This window comes from Harpia harpyja, chromosome 1, assembly GCF_026419915.1.
Source record: "Harpia harpyja isolate bHarHar1 chromosome 1, bHarHar1 primary haplotype, whole genome shotgun sequence".
Taxonomy (NCBI): domain Eukaryota; kingdom Metazoa; phylum Chordata; class Aves; order Accipitriformes; family Accipitridae; genus Harpia; species Harpia harpyja.
The window spans coordinates 46,961,537-46,976,395 of NC_068940.1; the positions used below are offsets into that span (position 1 = coordinate 46,961,537).

Here is a 14,859-nt window from a genome sequence, read left to right on the forward strand (position 1 = left end):
CTGAATCTAGAATGATTTATACACAAGTGCTTTGTATTTGGTGTATACATGTTCCTGAGATGCTATTTAAGTTCAACTGCTCACTTAAGACTGCTGCATTTCACACCTCAACTATACATCCTCCTCAAGGTCCGAAACCCTAGCCCCAACTCTGGGCCACTATTTTTAAGGCAGCCAAACCAACAGCTACATTGTTTCCAGGAAAACGGGATGAGCAAGAAAGCTATTTTAATCACAACCCTCCATAGGACATAGGCTTATAGGAAAGGCTTAGTATTTTCAACACAAGAACAGATTTTCTCCAGGAAATAGTCCAATGCAGCTTGCTACAGGAGCTCCTGGGTAAGTATTCTACAGGAGCCCATCAGCACTAGCAACCCGCATCAGTTGGGTAAAACCAGAAATTATTCTCCTCTTCCCCACCACAGGCACGTAAGAATGACCCTTTGCTTTCACTCAAGCAAGGTGTGCACAACTCAGTTCTGCATTTAATTTCCATTATAGAATGTCTTCCTGCTGCTGGAGTGAATTCTGAACACAGATCCCTGGAGGACAAAACTTGAACTTTAAGTTCTTTTTCTTGAAAACAGAGTAGGCACTTGAACATCAAGCGTTGACAGCAGCAGCCATGAAAAATACAGTTTCAGATACATCTCAGATGCTTTTGAAAGAAAACAATAGAACAATTATACTGGGGGGGCAGGAAGTGTTTAAAATAATGATTTTCCAGCCCTGTCTCTGGATGTTAATTATTTTGTTCGACAGCCATCACATGCAGTCTACCACCCCGCATCAAGCTCCATCAGTGAAGCTGGGAAAGAAGGGTAGAATGGCAGCTTGTACCAATGGCATGCAAGAAACAGGACTAGAGAACTGCCTGCTACCGGGGCCCCTGGTCTGAAAGCAGTCAAGGGATCATAGCAAGAACTATTTAATGGACTAGTGAAGAATTCATTCTCTACTGTGCCAAGGGAATAAAGGTTCTCAGACAGTAGACTCTATTTTGCATGTATTAAAGCTTAGAGACAACCTTCTGCAGAAGTCTAATCTGGAAGCATCCTCAGATTTGTGCCGTTGCCCTGACCATCCTTTAATGGGAATTAAAATGCCTTTTTCACTACAAGTTAAGAGCAATGACAACTAAGGTTAGGTAGTAGACTGAAGCAATCAATAAATAGCAATGAACTCCTTGTCTGAATTTGTATGAGTTATTATTCAAAGCCCTTTATTAACAAAGCCTTCAAGTAAAGTTAAGAGATCCAAGTGCAGCAGACCACTTTAAAGGCCACTTGCAGTGATACATTATTAATACTGATAAAAACAGATGATCTGGTACTTACAGACATATACTAAACATTGATCTGAAGTAATTTCAGATAGCTAATATTTAAGTACTGTTTCACAGGGCACCATTAAATAATCTGCTCTTACTTATCCAACATGTGTGTTCAACAGCAGCAGGTAACCTTGTCATAAACTATAAACAAAGTATATTGTCAGAGTGCTCAAACATTATAACTTTGTTCACGACCTATAAGCATGTGTATCTCAACATTATCATCCAAGGATGTCTTGTGTAACACCACATTGTCAGATAGCAAGCACTCCTCTGCAGGATTCTTTTGAAACTAGGAGCAAAAGACAGCATGATTATGTCCATTTAACAGGCAGCAAGATGCAGGCACAAAGCAGCCACTTCCTGCAAGATCCTCCAGCACATCAGAAATGTGATCAAGTATTGAATAAACAAAGCATGGGATTACCATGATGTGCTCTTAGTTATCTCAGTTTTACACAATACCAAGCACACAGTCACACAGTGATGCTACTTAACCTCTCCACCCACCCTCCAGTCATCTAACAGAGATGGTTCTTGAAGTTCTTAGAACAGTAAGCATTCCTAAACACAGCAGCAACAACTCAATTTGCTACTGAAAATTACAAAACAGGTTTGGAAAGATACCTTCCTCCTAACTTTGCAATGATAGCAGTCTTATTTTAATCAAGAGCCTCCACAGCCCATCAGGCCTCTTTGACAGGTTACCTGCTGACTAAAGGTTTGAACTCCTGTGCCTCCTAAGCATCCCAGACCTAACACTCACCTCGGTACAAAGAGATTTTGGAGATGTTTGAGAATGCTTTGAACATAAAGGTTTGGTTCCTTAATAACTGGTAAAGGAATGGAGTCCTTAGGTAATACAAGAGCCATAATCCAGTCTGTATAGACATCGACACAGTATTTCACAGTATCACCATCCAGAGGGAGGGTCAGTCCATAACAAACCACCTCCATAGTCCATTTTACCTAACCAAACACAAAGCAGAAGTCACTAAAAATAAATATTAGCAAGTAAACAATGGTCAGAGCACATTGGTTCTAACTCAACAAAATAACAGTAGTTACGTGGTACAGGCAATTCTATTTAACATACGCTGCAAGAAAACACCAAGTCATTAATTTGTATATCATGACATTATGAAGATTATGATAAATGGCAAATCACTCTAAAACCTGAATCTCTTTAGTCTAACCTGTAGAGAGAACTTTTGAGAACACACAAGGGCTGATGTAATGGAAGATTTTCAAATTCTAGTAGATATTTGTACTACACAAATACTTTTTTTAAAAGTCACATACTCTTGCTTCAAAAATGAAGATAATTAGAAAGGCTTTATGTGTGAACTGCTAAATTCCTTGGTGGGTTTTTTTTTTGGCTTGGTTTGGTTTTTTGGTTTGGGTTTTTTTTGCTTTAGCCTGAACTTCCTGGTACAGTAGCTCAGATGAACACTTACTACTAGGTCATGAAGTACACTGTTGCTATGAACTAGCTGTTAATAGTAGCCTTATGTAGATTACTAACGTAAAAATATAGCATACTTCATAAAACTTGGACTATTAAAGAGAGAAAAATAAAAGAGGCTATAGAAAATCAGTAAGTTGCTGCTCTAGCATGAAGGAAACCACAATCTCTAAGGAAATGCACTTACTTCTTTGTCCGTTTTTAGTAAACTCTCACTTCCAACAGATGATGTAATTAAAGCTTGTCCAAGAGGACGCACCACTGCATTTGCCACTTCTCTCCCCACGTTTTCAGGATAGCTGTGAAGTACACTGGTATTCCCCTGATCATTTTGAATGACAAGATGCAAGGATCTCCACTCTGAGTACATAGTGCCTCTATGCTACAATCCAAATAACACCTGGGGGGCAAGGAAGAAAAAAAATATAATTAGTAGAAATGTCTATGACATGAGTTACCAAAACTGAGGCTGTTTGCCATGATATAGACCCTTGTAAATTCAAGATGCATGTGTCCGTGTCATACATTTGAAGACCTGGAAGAGATTCCAACAGCTGTTTTTCAACCTTAATATGGTTTTGGGGGGGGTGTTTTTGTTAGTTTTGTTTGGTTTGTTTTTGTTGTTGTTGTTTGTTTGTTTTTTTAAATATAGCTGTGAGCTTTTTTTTTTTTTTTTAAAAAAAGATTACAGTACATTTCAGTTAGGGCCTAGCAGCCCATTGGAGACACTTAAACTTGAGAAGTGACTTCACATCACACAACTTTTGCTTGTGCCATCCTTGCAGGAAAGATGCGCTTACTTACATGACAACCTTGACTAAATAGAGAATAGTTCTACAAGTATTTTGTTCATACAAGCAATGGCTCCAATTCACACCTTGTTCCCTTTTTCAGCTCAGTTAAAAATATATACCAGGAAACTTTCAGGAAAATCTTAGTCATCCCAGAAGATAAAAATTCAGCCTCTTTTTACATTCATAAAGTATTTCTCCTACAGCATGCACTACTCAAAACTGGTGGTTGAAAAATTTGATTGACTGATGATGAAGAGAATACTTTATCTGAAGTGATTTCAGGACTGACTGAGCCTTGGTGGATCACTAACTTAAACCCAGTATCACTTCATAGTTTCATTATAGCATCACATACTGGTACCAAACCTAAGGCCTTAGAGTACGCCCTAATGCATTTCAAATCCTTGTAAAGTCAATACACACACAGAGAGTCACTCCCTAGCCTAGATTTGTTCCAAAGATTCAGGATAGAAAAGCCACTAGACAATTTCCCAGGTAGCTTTCTCAGAACTAGACAGGAGAATCAGAGTTCTCCTTTCAACAGTGCTCCCAGCACAACTGCAGTTACGCATTTTCCTTTATTGCAGATTGAGCCAGCTCAGGCAGCCAAGCTGACAGCAAACTAACCAGGTTTTTGCAGTGGTGACTTTTGGGGGGGTTGGGGTTTTTTTGGCATTGTTGCGAAACCACAACCAAGAGAGGCAGATTAGAGGCAGAAAAAGTTAAGCTACGCTTCCACAGTCACTCTCAGCCTGCATTTGTCCAGAAGCACGGCAGGGTCTGCCCTTCTGCCCCAAGAGCAATGGATCGTGCTGCACCATCAGCACATACGCAACACCTACCTGCTGTACAGGAACAAGCTTGGGAGCCTGGCCAGAGCAAGGAGCCCCGGGCAGCAGGGAGGCACGGTGTGTGACAAGGCCAGCAGCTAGTCACAGGACCGCCATCCATTCTCACTGGGCAGCTCAAGGAGATCTGCCATGCACTGCCTGTTTTGATCTACACATCAAAACATTCAGAAAGCTAAGCCAGCACAAACATTTTTTCTGCTGAGACAGTTTTTAGCTGAATTAAGACCTGATCTAACCCAGGTGAGATGAACATCGGTGCCAACACAAAGGAGCAGTGAGGACACATGGCCAGGAGGGGCGGCAGGAGCATCCCTTCTGGCAGTAGCAGGCTTTTGTACCCACTCACAGCAACCTTAAACTGCTGCTTAAGCAGGCGGTACCACGGCAGCCTAAGTCATCAGAATTGGGACTGTGCTATCTCCCACTTTCCTCCTCTCCCACCAACACCAGCAGTCTTTTATCAGTTACCTAAGCCAGGTGACCACGTGGACAATAAAGTAAGGAAAACCGGGTTGGCACAGGATAAAAAGCAAGGAGTGTTCAACAGCCACAGCTTAGATTAGCTCAAACTGTCACAAATGGCACCCTGAGGACCGTTTGCAACTACACTTAGCTGGCACATTTTGGAAGCCAGTTAGTTATACAGGGAATGTTTTGAATGCCTCCCTTAGACATTCCTTGGCCCAAAACCAAACAAGAAGCCAGGCCTGGAAACACACCTTCTTAGGGACAAGACACCATTTAAACAGGTCTGCCTATTGTCGTGGTTTAACCCCAGCCAGCAACTAAACACCACGCAGCTGCTCACTCACTCCCCCCCCACCCAGTGGGATGGGGGAGAAAATCGGGAAAAGAAGCAAAACCCATGGGTTGAGATAAGAACGGTTTAATAGAACAGAAAAGAAGAAACTAATAATGATAATGATAACACTAATAAAATGACAACAGCAATAATGAAAGGATTGGAATGTACAAATGATGCGCAGTGCAATTGCTCACCACCCGCCGACCGACACCCAGCTAGTCCCCTGAGCGGCAAATCCCCGCCCCCACTTCCCCGTTCCTATACTAGATGGGACGTCCCATGGTATGGAATACACCGTTGGCCAGTTTGGGTCAGGTGCCCTGGCTGTGTCCTGTGCCAACTTCTTGTGCCCCTCCAGCTTTCTCGCTGGCTGGGCATGAGAAGCTGAAAAATCCTTGACATTAGTCTAAACACTACTGAGCAACAACTGAAGACATCAGTGTTATCAACATTCTTCGCATACTGAACTCAAAACATAGCACTGTACCAGCTATTAGGAAGACAGTTAACTCTATCCCAGCTGAAACCAGGACACTATTTAGCTGACACCCCATGTGTTTATTTACACCTAAAACCTACATAAAAAGCCTGATGATTCCCTTCAAGGGAGGAGGGAAGCTGAGGCAGCAAGATCTTGGTTTTCCAAACTATGTCCTTCTGGTCTGAGGCAGCAATAACATGAGCTCATCTGATAGCAAATTAATCAGAGCAGCCACAGCCTGCAGGAAGCATATCCTCTCCGTCCTTTAGGCATTTTCTCTCCTCTGTGGGCCATGGCAGGAGGAATGCACAAGCCACTGCAGTCAAAATCCTTAGTCTTGGAACTGTTGTTTTCCTCTAAGCCACTACCTCTTGGGACACAGAGAACTCACACTTAAAAAAAAAAAAAAACCACAAACAAAACCCCCAAGATGAACATGACACACAATCCCTAGTGATGGCTTCAGTCACTCATTACATAGGTTTCCCTACTGATATCTTTTCCTTTCATATCCTATACCCCCAGGGCCTCTTCTTTTCCCCTTTCTGTCCCACCTGAATACTGCCTTAGTCTCCAGCTTGTGTTTGGAGTGGAAGAAGGAGGGACAGAAATGAAATATCACCACTCTGCAAGATTTCCCCTTCCTCTCTCAGGCCCACATCACTGCCCCAGAGCAGTGCGCCCCTTGCCCCTGCCCCCAGCTTTGCTGCTCACCACAAGGGAAGGGCGAAAGCACTCTCCATCCCTCCCATTTGACACCCAAGTTCATTACAGAAGTACGTAACACCATTTGAGGAGCGTTGGTTTAAATAAACTGATTTCAACCGATAAAGCAGCATGTACTTTCTATTGCTGCACTCCAGCTGAAGGACTGGCAGCTAACAGCTCATAGCAGGAACTTATCAGCATGCTGATAACTGCAAGCGCACTTACTGCGGCTGCCCTTATACCAGAACAGGCTTCCCAGAAGCATGGAAGTGTTGCATAGCAGAAGCAAATTGTACACAGTGCCTAGGTAAGAGCTTTCTCATCTAGAAGACAAAAGTCATCAGAGAGGACAAGGATTCCCAAATCCTGCTGCATTTTGGAAAACCGTCATTGCACTAGGGCAAGGCAATGGGAGGATGCAATCACCTGCCTTCATGCAGCTCCCTGCCATACTGAAGCAAAGATGCAAAGCTCTTTTGGGTGACCCTTCCATACTTCTGAGAGGAGCAGCATTTGTAACAGATACAGGATAGATACAATATGCCATGTTTAAGAGACATTTAGCAGCAGTACAGGGTAACCAAAACTTCTGGTGCCACATACACCCAGCCTGCTGCCTGACCTTCATACGTAAATTTAATGAACAAATCTGTATCTTATTAATATGCAAGACTTCCTTTGGTCTTGCCATAAATATTCTGTTATTCTTATAGTCTACATTCTTATCAATATACAAGGAATACTGAAACAAGTAATGCTTCAGATGTAAAATCCTTTTGAAGTGGGATTTCCTAAGGTATTGATTTATTCACCCCTTACACTTAGCAGTAAGAAGTTTTTATTTGCAAGGACTAGAAGTTACTTTTCATTTAAGACTCCACTTCAACTGCTATTTTAATTGGAAATTGCTGCCATCCGTTAGGATTGGGCTATAGCTAAGCCCACCTAGTATGCAGCTTCTTATAATTGGACATAAGTTAAAAATGCTGGTAAGTCTCCCCACACAATTGTATTTGTTACAATGTTCTGTTTTGACAGATTCAACATACTGACTGTTCTGTAACTTGCTTTAGACAAAAGGCACCTAATGCTTTGTAAAAGCAGGACTCAATCCCTCAGACGAGGCTGTATTAATCACAAACTACTTAAACAGCAATAGCAAATTGAAAACCAAAAAAAGCAACTGTCACACCACACAAACAGCATACCCTGATTTTTACTTCTGTTTTTGCAATGCTTCTGCATTTCAGCTTCAAAAAAGCACTCTCACTGGCCCAAATAACATCTCCTAAATTTCATCCAGCTGAATATTCATATTTCACATAAACATATGTCTTACTGAGGTTCAAATCACTAAGGTCTCTCAGAATGACAGGCAACCTAATTAAGAGGAGAGGCAGGAAGAAGAATAAATAAAACCCTGAAGTTTACCAAGCAGTTTTACACACTCTCAAGTTTGGAAAGGGGTTGTGTTTATGTTCCTGGAGGCTGCGCTAAATAAAACATCTTCAGATTCTCAGAGACTGACAGATCTGGAAAGAAATTGTCAAAATTAACACTGGCAGAACAACAGAGAGATGTGAAGTTAAAATATTTACCGTCTACTATGAAACTGAGCATAACTCCAATATTCCTTTGTGTGGTAAATAATTTGGGTTTCAATATATTCCCTCCAGATCCATCTCAGCTTAGTAATTTTAATAGCTATCACCATACAAACCACTGAAAATGGATGTTTCAGCATTTAAGATGAAAGATCCTCGGTTCATAAACACTGCAGAAGTTGGTGAGCATGAAAGAACTTACTAATGAGCCCATAAAACTCCAGAAGTAAAGATATTTAAGTTCTACTTCCAGTCCCCAAAGACTTAATATGAACAGCTGCAGCCAAAATATTTAAACTCCTGGATCAGTAAAGTTAGACAATGAGAACTACCTAACTAAATAACAGACCCACATTCTGCAATTACTTTGAAGGAATATGCAGGAGCTCAGAGCCTAAAGCAGAGGTGGGGTTTTTAGAGTGTGTGCAGGGGAGAGGTCAGAGAACCAATATTATTGTACAAAGCAGTTCTGCAGAAAGCGTGTGCTGGGTGAGGGGAGCATTGGTGGCAAACGTGAACATTTAGCCCTTTGTACTCACCAGCTTCATATGTAAAATGAAATATTTGCGTACAATGCAAAAGGATTTCAAGCACAAAGACAAGCTGCCCCCAAAACAGGTGCTTCTTGGGTTTTATATGAACCACAAAAGCAGAGTGGATGCAATTATTATTAATACAGTAGATGCAAAGACCATCAACAGAGAGATGCCCAAGGAAAGCTGAAGACCTCCTACAGCCTAAAGCAGAGAAGCATCAACATAAAGGGTCTACACCATAAAGTTCTGGGATAGTAGATATACTTCATAAGTATTACACAGAAAACAAGAAATCCCCCTCTCTAACACGACCCCTACTACACCAATAGTACTAACATCTGCTTTCTAGAGGCAACAATTATTGCCAGAAAGCCATCCTGCCACAATCCCTCTTCCCTGGATCACATACCAAAGAAGTTTATGAGCAATTTTTCAAGCCAGCTGAGGCCTACAACATCCTGAGCATGGACAACTGCCACATGCCCACCTGCCCCACCTCGACACTGCTGCCTCTCTGCCCTCCAAGCTTCTGCTGGAGAGACCAACTTAGATCTTGCCAAGACTAACTCAGCACATCTCATATTAAACCCACCAGGACTGAAGAAGCACAGAGCCCTCCAGGGAGCTCACCTTTGGAGCCCATCCAATGGGTAGGCTCTGCCCTAGGCATGCACAACATGTAAAGGACAACAGGCAGATCAGATAGCAGGCAAAAAATTAAAAAAGGCAAGAGCCAAACACAAGACCCATCTGAAAAAAACACTAGCAGAAAGTTGGTATTTTGCCAAGTCAGTATTTTGTTGAAGAATAAATGGAGATGCATGTCAGGAGTACTATTAAATGAAAAAAAAGTCTAGATTCAAGGCAGGAAGAGATCAGGCACAGAAAAAATAGGAACTCATGTCATCCTTTCCCAGGCCGTTCAGCCACAGTACTCCTGAGTAAAAGAGAAGAAAATCACAGCTCCCCTTGCCCAGGGAAGATGAGTTTGTCTGATTTTATCACCTAACTGTAGCAGGAGTTAATACATGAATCTGACACAGGGAAGGCTGGGTCTCAAATGTAAGGTGCTATTTAAGCCACACGGCTTGGGTCTCACTCTCCCCAGCACTCCCTACCCACTGACTTCAGAGACCCCATCACCATTCTGGTTCCCGAGAGCACCACTGGACACCAACCTTCCCAAAGCAGGAAGCAGGACACCTGCCACAGCTGTGATGTAATGAACTCCAGCGCAAAACAGTGCATTTCCCTGGCCCAGACTAAGAATAATTTTTATTCAGTGGTTTACTTTACATTCACACTTCTTCCTTAGTCCAGTTCCTTGTGCAACTCTACAAACTGCTCAACCAGGAAGGGATCTCCTGAAGCCAACAGTCCCCTGAATCCGGGCAACAAGCCTTGCTGGGCTTTTGCTACTGCTCACCACTTTCCAAAAGAAACCTGATTCACTGCCCACAAACCCTGAAGATCAAACCAGACGAAAAATAATCAAGGAAAAGGAGAACCACGGCAAAGCCCGGGAGGCCTGCAGCCCAGAACGCAAGGCACCACTGGATTATCTGCAAGACAGTCGGCAGGGAAACAGCGACAAAAAGTTTTCCCTCCCTCACGACCGCACTCCTGCTCGCGGGAGCCGGCATTCGGCGGGCGGGAGCTCACCGGCCGCGGGTGACACCTCACGCTCGCGTCGGGGACCCGAAATGCAGCTCAGAAGCGGTCCCTGCGGCCGGGGACAGGGCACAGGCCGCGAAGGACCCCGGTGCTGCCGGCCGCTGCGAGGCGGGGCCCCGAGGCCCGCTCTCGCCCGCCCTGCGGCGGCTCCGCGGTACCAGCCAGCCCCCCCAGCAGCTACACGAGGCGACCACGGAAGCCCTCGGCGGCAAGCGTATCCCCCCCCTCACGCCCGCTCCAGCCCGGCCCCGCGGTGCCCGCAGGCCCGGCTCCGCGGCGGGCAGCGCAGAGGTCAGCGCGGCGGAGGCTCCCAGGCGGCGTCCCGCCGCTACAGGCCCCGCCGGCGGCAGGAGCGGGCTGGGCGCGGGCAGCGCCGCCTCGGGAGGGCCTGGGCCGCCTTACCTGCGCCGAAGGGCCCGGCGGGCATGTCGGGGCAGGGCCGGCCGCTCCGCCCTCAGGCCGCCGGCTCCATAGTGCCCGCGGCGGCCGAGGCGACACAGGGGAGACGCCACTCCACACTGCCCCGCTCCGCTCGGCTCGGCCCGGCCCGGCCCGGCCCCACTCCGCTCCGCCGCGGCCGCTTCCGGCAGCGCCACAAAGCGCACGGCGGGCAGCTGGGCCCCGCGGCGCATCTGCGCATGCGCGTGGTCACGCTGCAGCATAGCTCGCCACCCGGCTGCGCGGCCCCCTCTGCCGGCGGCGCCGAATAAGTCGCGGGGGAAGGCTGTGCGCGTGCGCGGGTCGCCCGCGGCCGCGCCCGTCGCCGCCGTGCTCTTCTTCTTAAAGGGGCCGCGCGCGCCTCGCCTGCCCCGTCCAGCCCCGCCCGCGGAGCTGCAGCCCCCGGTGCCACGGGCCGGCCCGCGGCTCCTCGCTGCCCTCAGCTCCGGGGAGGCCTTCGTCTTCTCCCCGCTCCTCTCTGAGTGCTGCCGCCACTGAGCTCAGGGCAGAGCCCCGCGAGGGCTCACCGTGACCCCACGTAGGGCCGGGGGCAGCAGCCTCAGCGTGGCAGCAGGGCCCGTCTGCCCCCGGGCCTCCCCCCCTCCCCCGGGGCGTTAGGAGCTGCTGCCGTCCGCAGGGGATAGAGCCGGGCCTCATCCAGCTGAGGCCTCGCGGGCGCTGTGCCCCTCCTGGCAGCCGGCGCCTCTTCCGACCGCTGAGGGGGCCGAGGGGTCTCTGGGGTGCGATGGCGTCCGGGCTGGCCCTCACCCTCTCCTCAGGCACCGCTGCCGGCTGACACCCCCAGCAGCTGCAGCCGGGGCCAGCCGTAGCTGGGGGAGGTAATGCCGAGCAGCACCAGCTCCGTCTCCCCTTGCCGCGGGCCGCGTCTCTCCCTGCCAGCTGGCTTTATTCCGTCCTGCTCTCGTTTGCTGCCGCCCCGGTCCCTTAGTACTGATGGAGGTTCTCTGCATGCTCTGAAAGTACTGAGCCACGGCGTTAGGAGTTACCTCTATCCAAACACAGCCGGGGAAAAGGCAGCGTGGGGCATGCTGGAGGGAGCAGTGCCCGCGCCCCACAGCCAGGCATCGGTTTTTGTGAGATGGCAACCGAGACTGCTGAGGGAGGGTGCGAGGGTCCTGCAAGCCCCTGCAACGGGCGGGAGGGCAGCAGCATGGCTGTTTCAGCATCACCACTTGCAGCAGTTGGTGAACAGCATGGTGCAGCTAGCTGTATACCCCCACGGAGGGCACATCATGTTCACCTCGTCTGCAATATTCTCTGGTCTCTGCAAAATGCTTCGGCGGGTGCGCTGCTGGGGAGGTCAGCCTACTCTTACAGATCCCTCATCAGCTGCTTCGCAGGGGCCGGGGCTCCTTCTGTAGCATTCACCTGCACTGCTCCTTGTTCAGTGCAGCAGGAAAATGTTAGCCTGAACAAACAGCAGCCTGCAAAGATATTTTTAACCCCTTCTATTGCCATCCATTGAAGGAACACCGTGTATCACAGGGCAAACTGTACCCCCGTCCTGCAGCAAGACCTCTGTCCTTCTACGCACCCTGTGCGCAGGAGGCTGCTGATAGCAAGGGGCAAGAGTTTTGCAGTAAAAATTTGCTCAGTGCTTTCATGGTAAATCTGTTCTTCCCCTGAGGGGAGAGGGTGGCCCTTGCAGGACATAACACTTCATAGTACCATGAATCTCCGGTGCCTAATAAAAAAAAGAAGTGCTCTGGAGAGGTGCTAGTGAGGCTGCTGGGGTGGTATGTGCAGCAAGGACTGAGAAGGCTGAGTGGAAAGGGAGTTCAGTGCACAAGCAGAGGCTCAGAGAGCCAACAACCACACATGCAGAGACATGATGCAACTAAAACCATGCAGAGCTGGCTCACGGATCCCCCGTCCCCCCAAACCACACTCTGCTTGCTGAGCCCATCTTCCTCTCAGCCTCTTGCCTGCTATATCAGAGGTGCAAACACTCCTTCCAGACTCCTACATTAAGCTTGACAGCAGCAGAGGGAGGGAACTTGGCGTTTATCTGCAGCAGCCCGTGACAAGCCACCTTTCTGCTCTTTTCCTTTGCACTCTCTACATGTGGTTTTCAAAACCACTGAGAATGGCCTCAGGGCTGCCTGCTGCTGCCTGTGTGCTGCCGCCCCAGCTCAGTGCAGTTTGCCCTGCTTGGATTCTCGGTGTCTTATCACAGGGTTCATGCACCTTACCATTGTCATGTTACCTGTATTTACGTATAAAAAAGTTAAAAGATTGCTGTCTCTCTTCCTTCCCTGTCCATGCAGGGTTCCCTCCCCAAACCCAAGCCACAGCAGGACTGCTCCTGGAGCACGCTGGAAGATCCCCATCTCCAGCACCCGCATTGATCCTGATGGGAAACTGCTGGGCATTGAGGGGCTGGTGACGCACACAAGTGCTGACCCGAGGGGCGTGGGCCTGGCTGTGCGTACCGCAGGGGAAGCTCCATCTGTCAGACCTGCGCTGGGGTGCACGCACCTCCTGGCCGCAGGATGAGCTTCGCCAGCTAATTGCACCAAAGCCTGTAGGCAGCTCCCACTCAGCACCTGGCGATGACACCACTGGCCTGTCCTTGTCTTTATCTTGAAGTGAAGCAGTGTGTTTTCATTAAACAGCCTTTTGCTCAATTGCAGAAATGAGGAATGGAGTTGTTTACTTTGGGGAAAACCCTATAAAACCCTAAAGACCACGATGCCAGTGAACCTCTCCCCTGCACCCTGTGCCATGCCCTGGCTGGAGGTCCATGAGATGCTGCATGACTCGGAGTTGCCAGCATCCAAAGGGATGTAAGATTATACCTTTTCTTCTTTCTCCTGTTATCTCTAGGTCTTTTAATTTAAAGGTATTTTTAATCAATACCTTACAGAGTCCAAGTACCTTTCTTGCTGGGATCCCTAACAAGCAGCAGCTACTGCACTTTATATTCGGTGTTGGTGGCAGGATCCTGGCCAGGAATGCCTTTCTGGAAAAAGGGCAGTGGGGAAAAGAGTGCTGGTGTACCCAGCTGGCCCCACGGGCATGTCGTATGGCTTTTGGCCTGGCTGACCCCCCCAGGGAGCTGGGAGAAGGAGTTATCTGTGTCTCCTACTGCCACCGAAATATTCTCTTGTCTCCAAAAAGAAGGGGCAGGGAAAGGAAAGGCTCAGCCGGAGTCGCATTGTGTGCAGTGGTTACGGGTGTGCTTGCAGCAGACGTGGGAGTGTTTCCATCTCACACGAAGGCAAGTGCAGGCGCAGCAGTGCAGGGGACCCCCACGGCAGCGGGCAGCAGGGCCAGGGGGGGTGCATGGAATGTCCCGTGAGCGGAGCTGTTGAGGCCCTAGCCGCTTGCCACGGGAGTGGTCGATGGGATGAGCACCTCTGGGACTTGGGTGCTGAGGAGCAGGCAGAGGCTTTGGAGCATGAGTAGGGCAGCAGCATTGCTGCCCAGCTGTCAGTGATTAACAAAACAAAGGGGTCCCCGGGGGCAGCCCCGCACACCCCTGTTTTCAGACAAACTGATTTGCAAAATTTGGCAGGGGCGCTGGGAGAAAGGCTGCTGCATGCCTGGGACCTTGGGGCTGGCAGCGTCCATTCAAACCCTCAACAACTTGCTCGGGAGCCACCTCCCCAAACCTGCCACTTGCCCAGTGGCTGCGGGGACCCTGTCCCTCGCCCTGGGATCAGGGCAACAAAGTAGTGCTTTGGAAAAATAAGGTGAGGCTTGCCAGGACGTAGGGCAACTTGCCACACAGCAAGGTGGATATCCATGCAGCTTGGTAAACCCCCTCAGGGAACCTTTCCCCCATGGCGTGAAAAAACAGGTATTAGCAGCTGCCCCATTTGCTCTGAGGGCACCTCTAGCCCAGCAGCGTGGCAGCTGCCTGGCTGAGGGGAAGGGAAGAAGCCACAGGTCATTGCAGGTGCAAAAGCAGCAGAGGATGGTGACTCAGGAGGAGACATTGATGGCATTAGTGCAGGCAGGGACGCACAGGCAGCGGGTGGATGGCAAACCAATGTCTGAATTGCGGGGCTTGTATAAATAAGCAAACGGGAAGGGGCAAAGGAGGGGTGCTGGGGCACAGGTCCTGCCTCCTCTGACCGGTGTGTGTGCATGTCCCCCACCCCACTGGAAGCAAGAATAGGGGACAGGCAGCCCTGGGGCTGG

General features: G+C 48.5%; 1 protein-coding gene across 6 annotated transcripts in view; it reads right to left on the minus strand.

Annotated features, from left to right (window-relative positions):
* Nucleotides 1-10,816, minus strand: part of RALGAPB (Ral GTPase activating protein non-catalytic subunit beta) — a 66,194-nt gene extending 55,378 nt beyond the window's left edge. For 3 of the 6 annotated variants that reach the window (XM_052791483.1, XM_052791474.1, XM_052791508.1), the window contains exons 1-3: nucleotides 10,657-10,816; nucleotides 2,989-3,201; nucleotides 2,103-2,305 (exon numbers count right to left, since the gene is read on the minus strand). In XM_052791483.1, the coding sequence (XP_052647443.1) occupies nucleotides 2,103-2,305; nucleotides 2,989-3,171 (386 nt within the window). In that variant the 5' untranslated portion in view covers nucleotides 3,172-3,201; nucleotides 10,657-10,816. Of the gene's footprint in view, nucleotides 1-2,102; nucleotides 2,306-2,988; nucleotides 3,202-10,656 lie in introns of those variants that run through there. The other 3 variants (XM_052791499.1, XM_052791492.1, XM_052791518.1) reach the window with 2 other exon arrangements.
* Nucleotides 10,817-14,859: the final 4,043 nt, after the last annotated feature.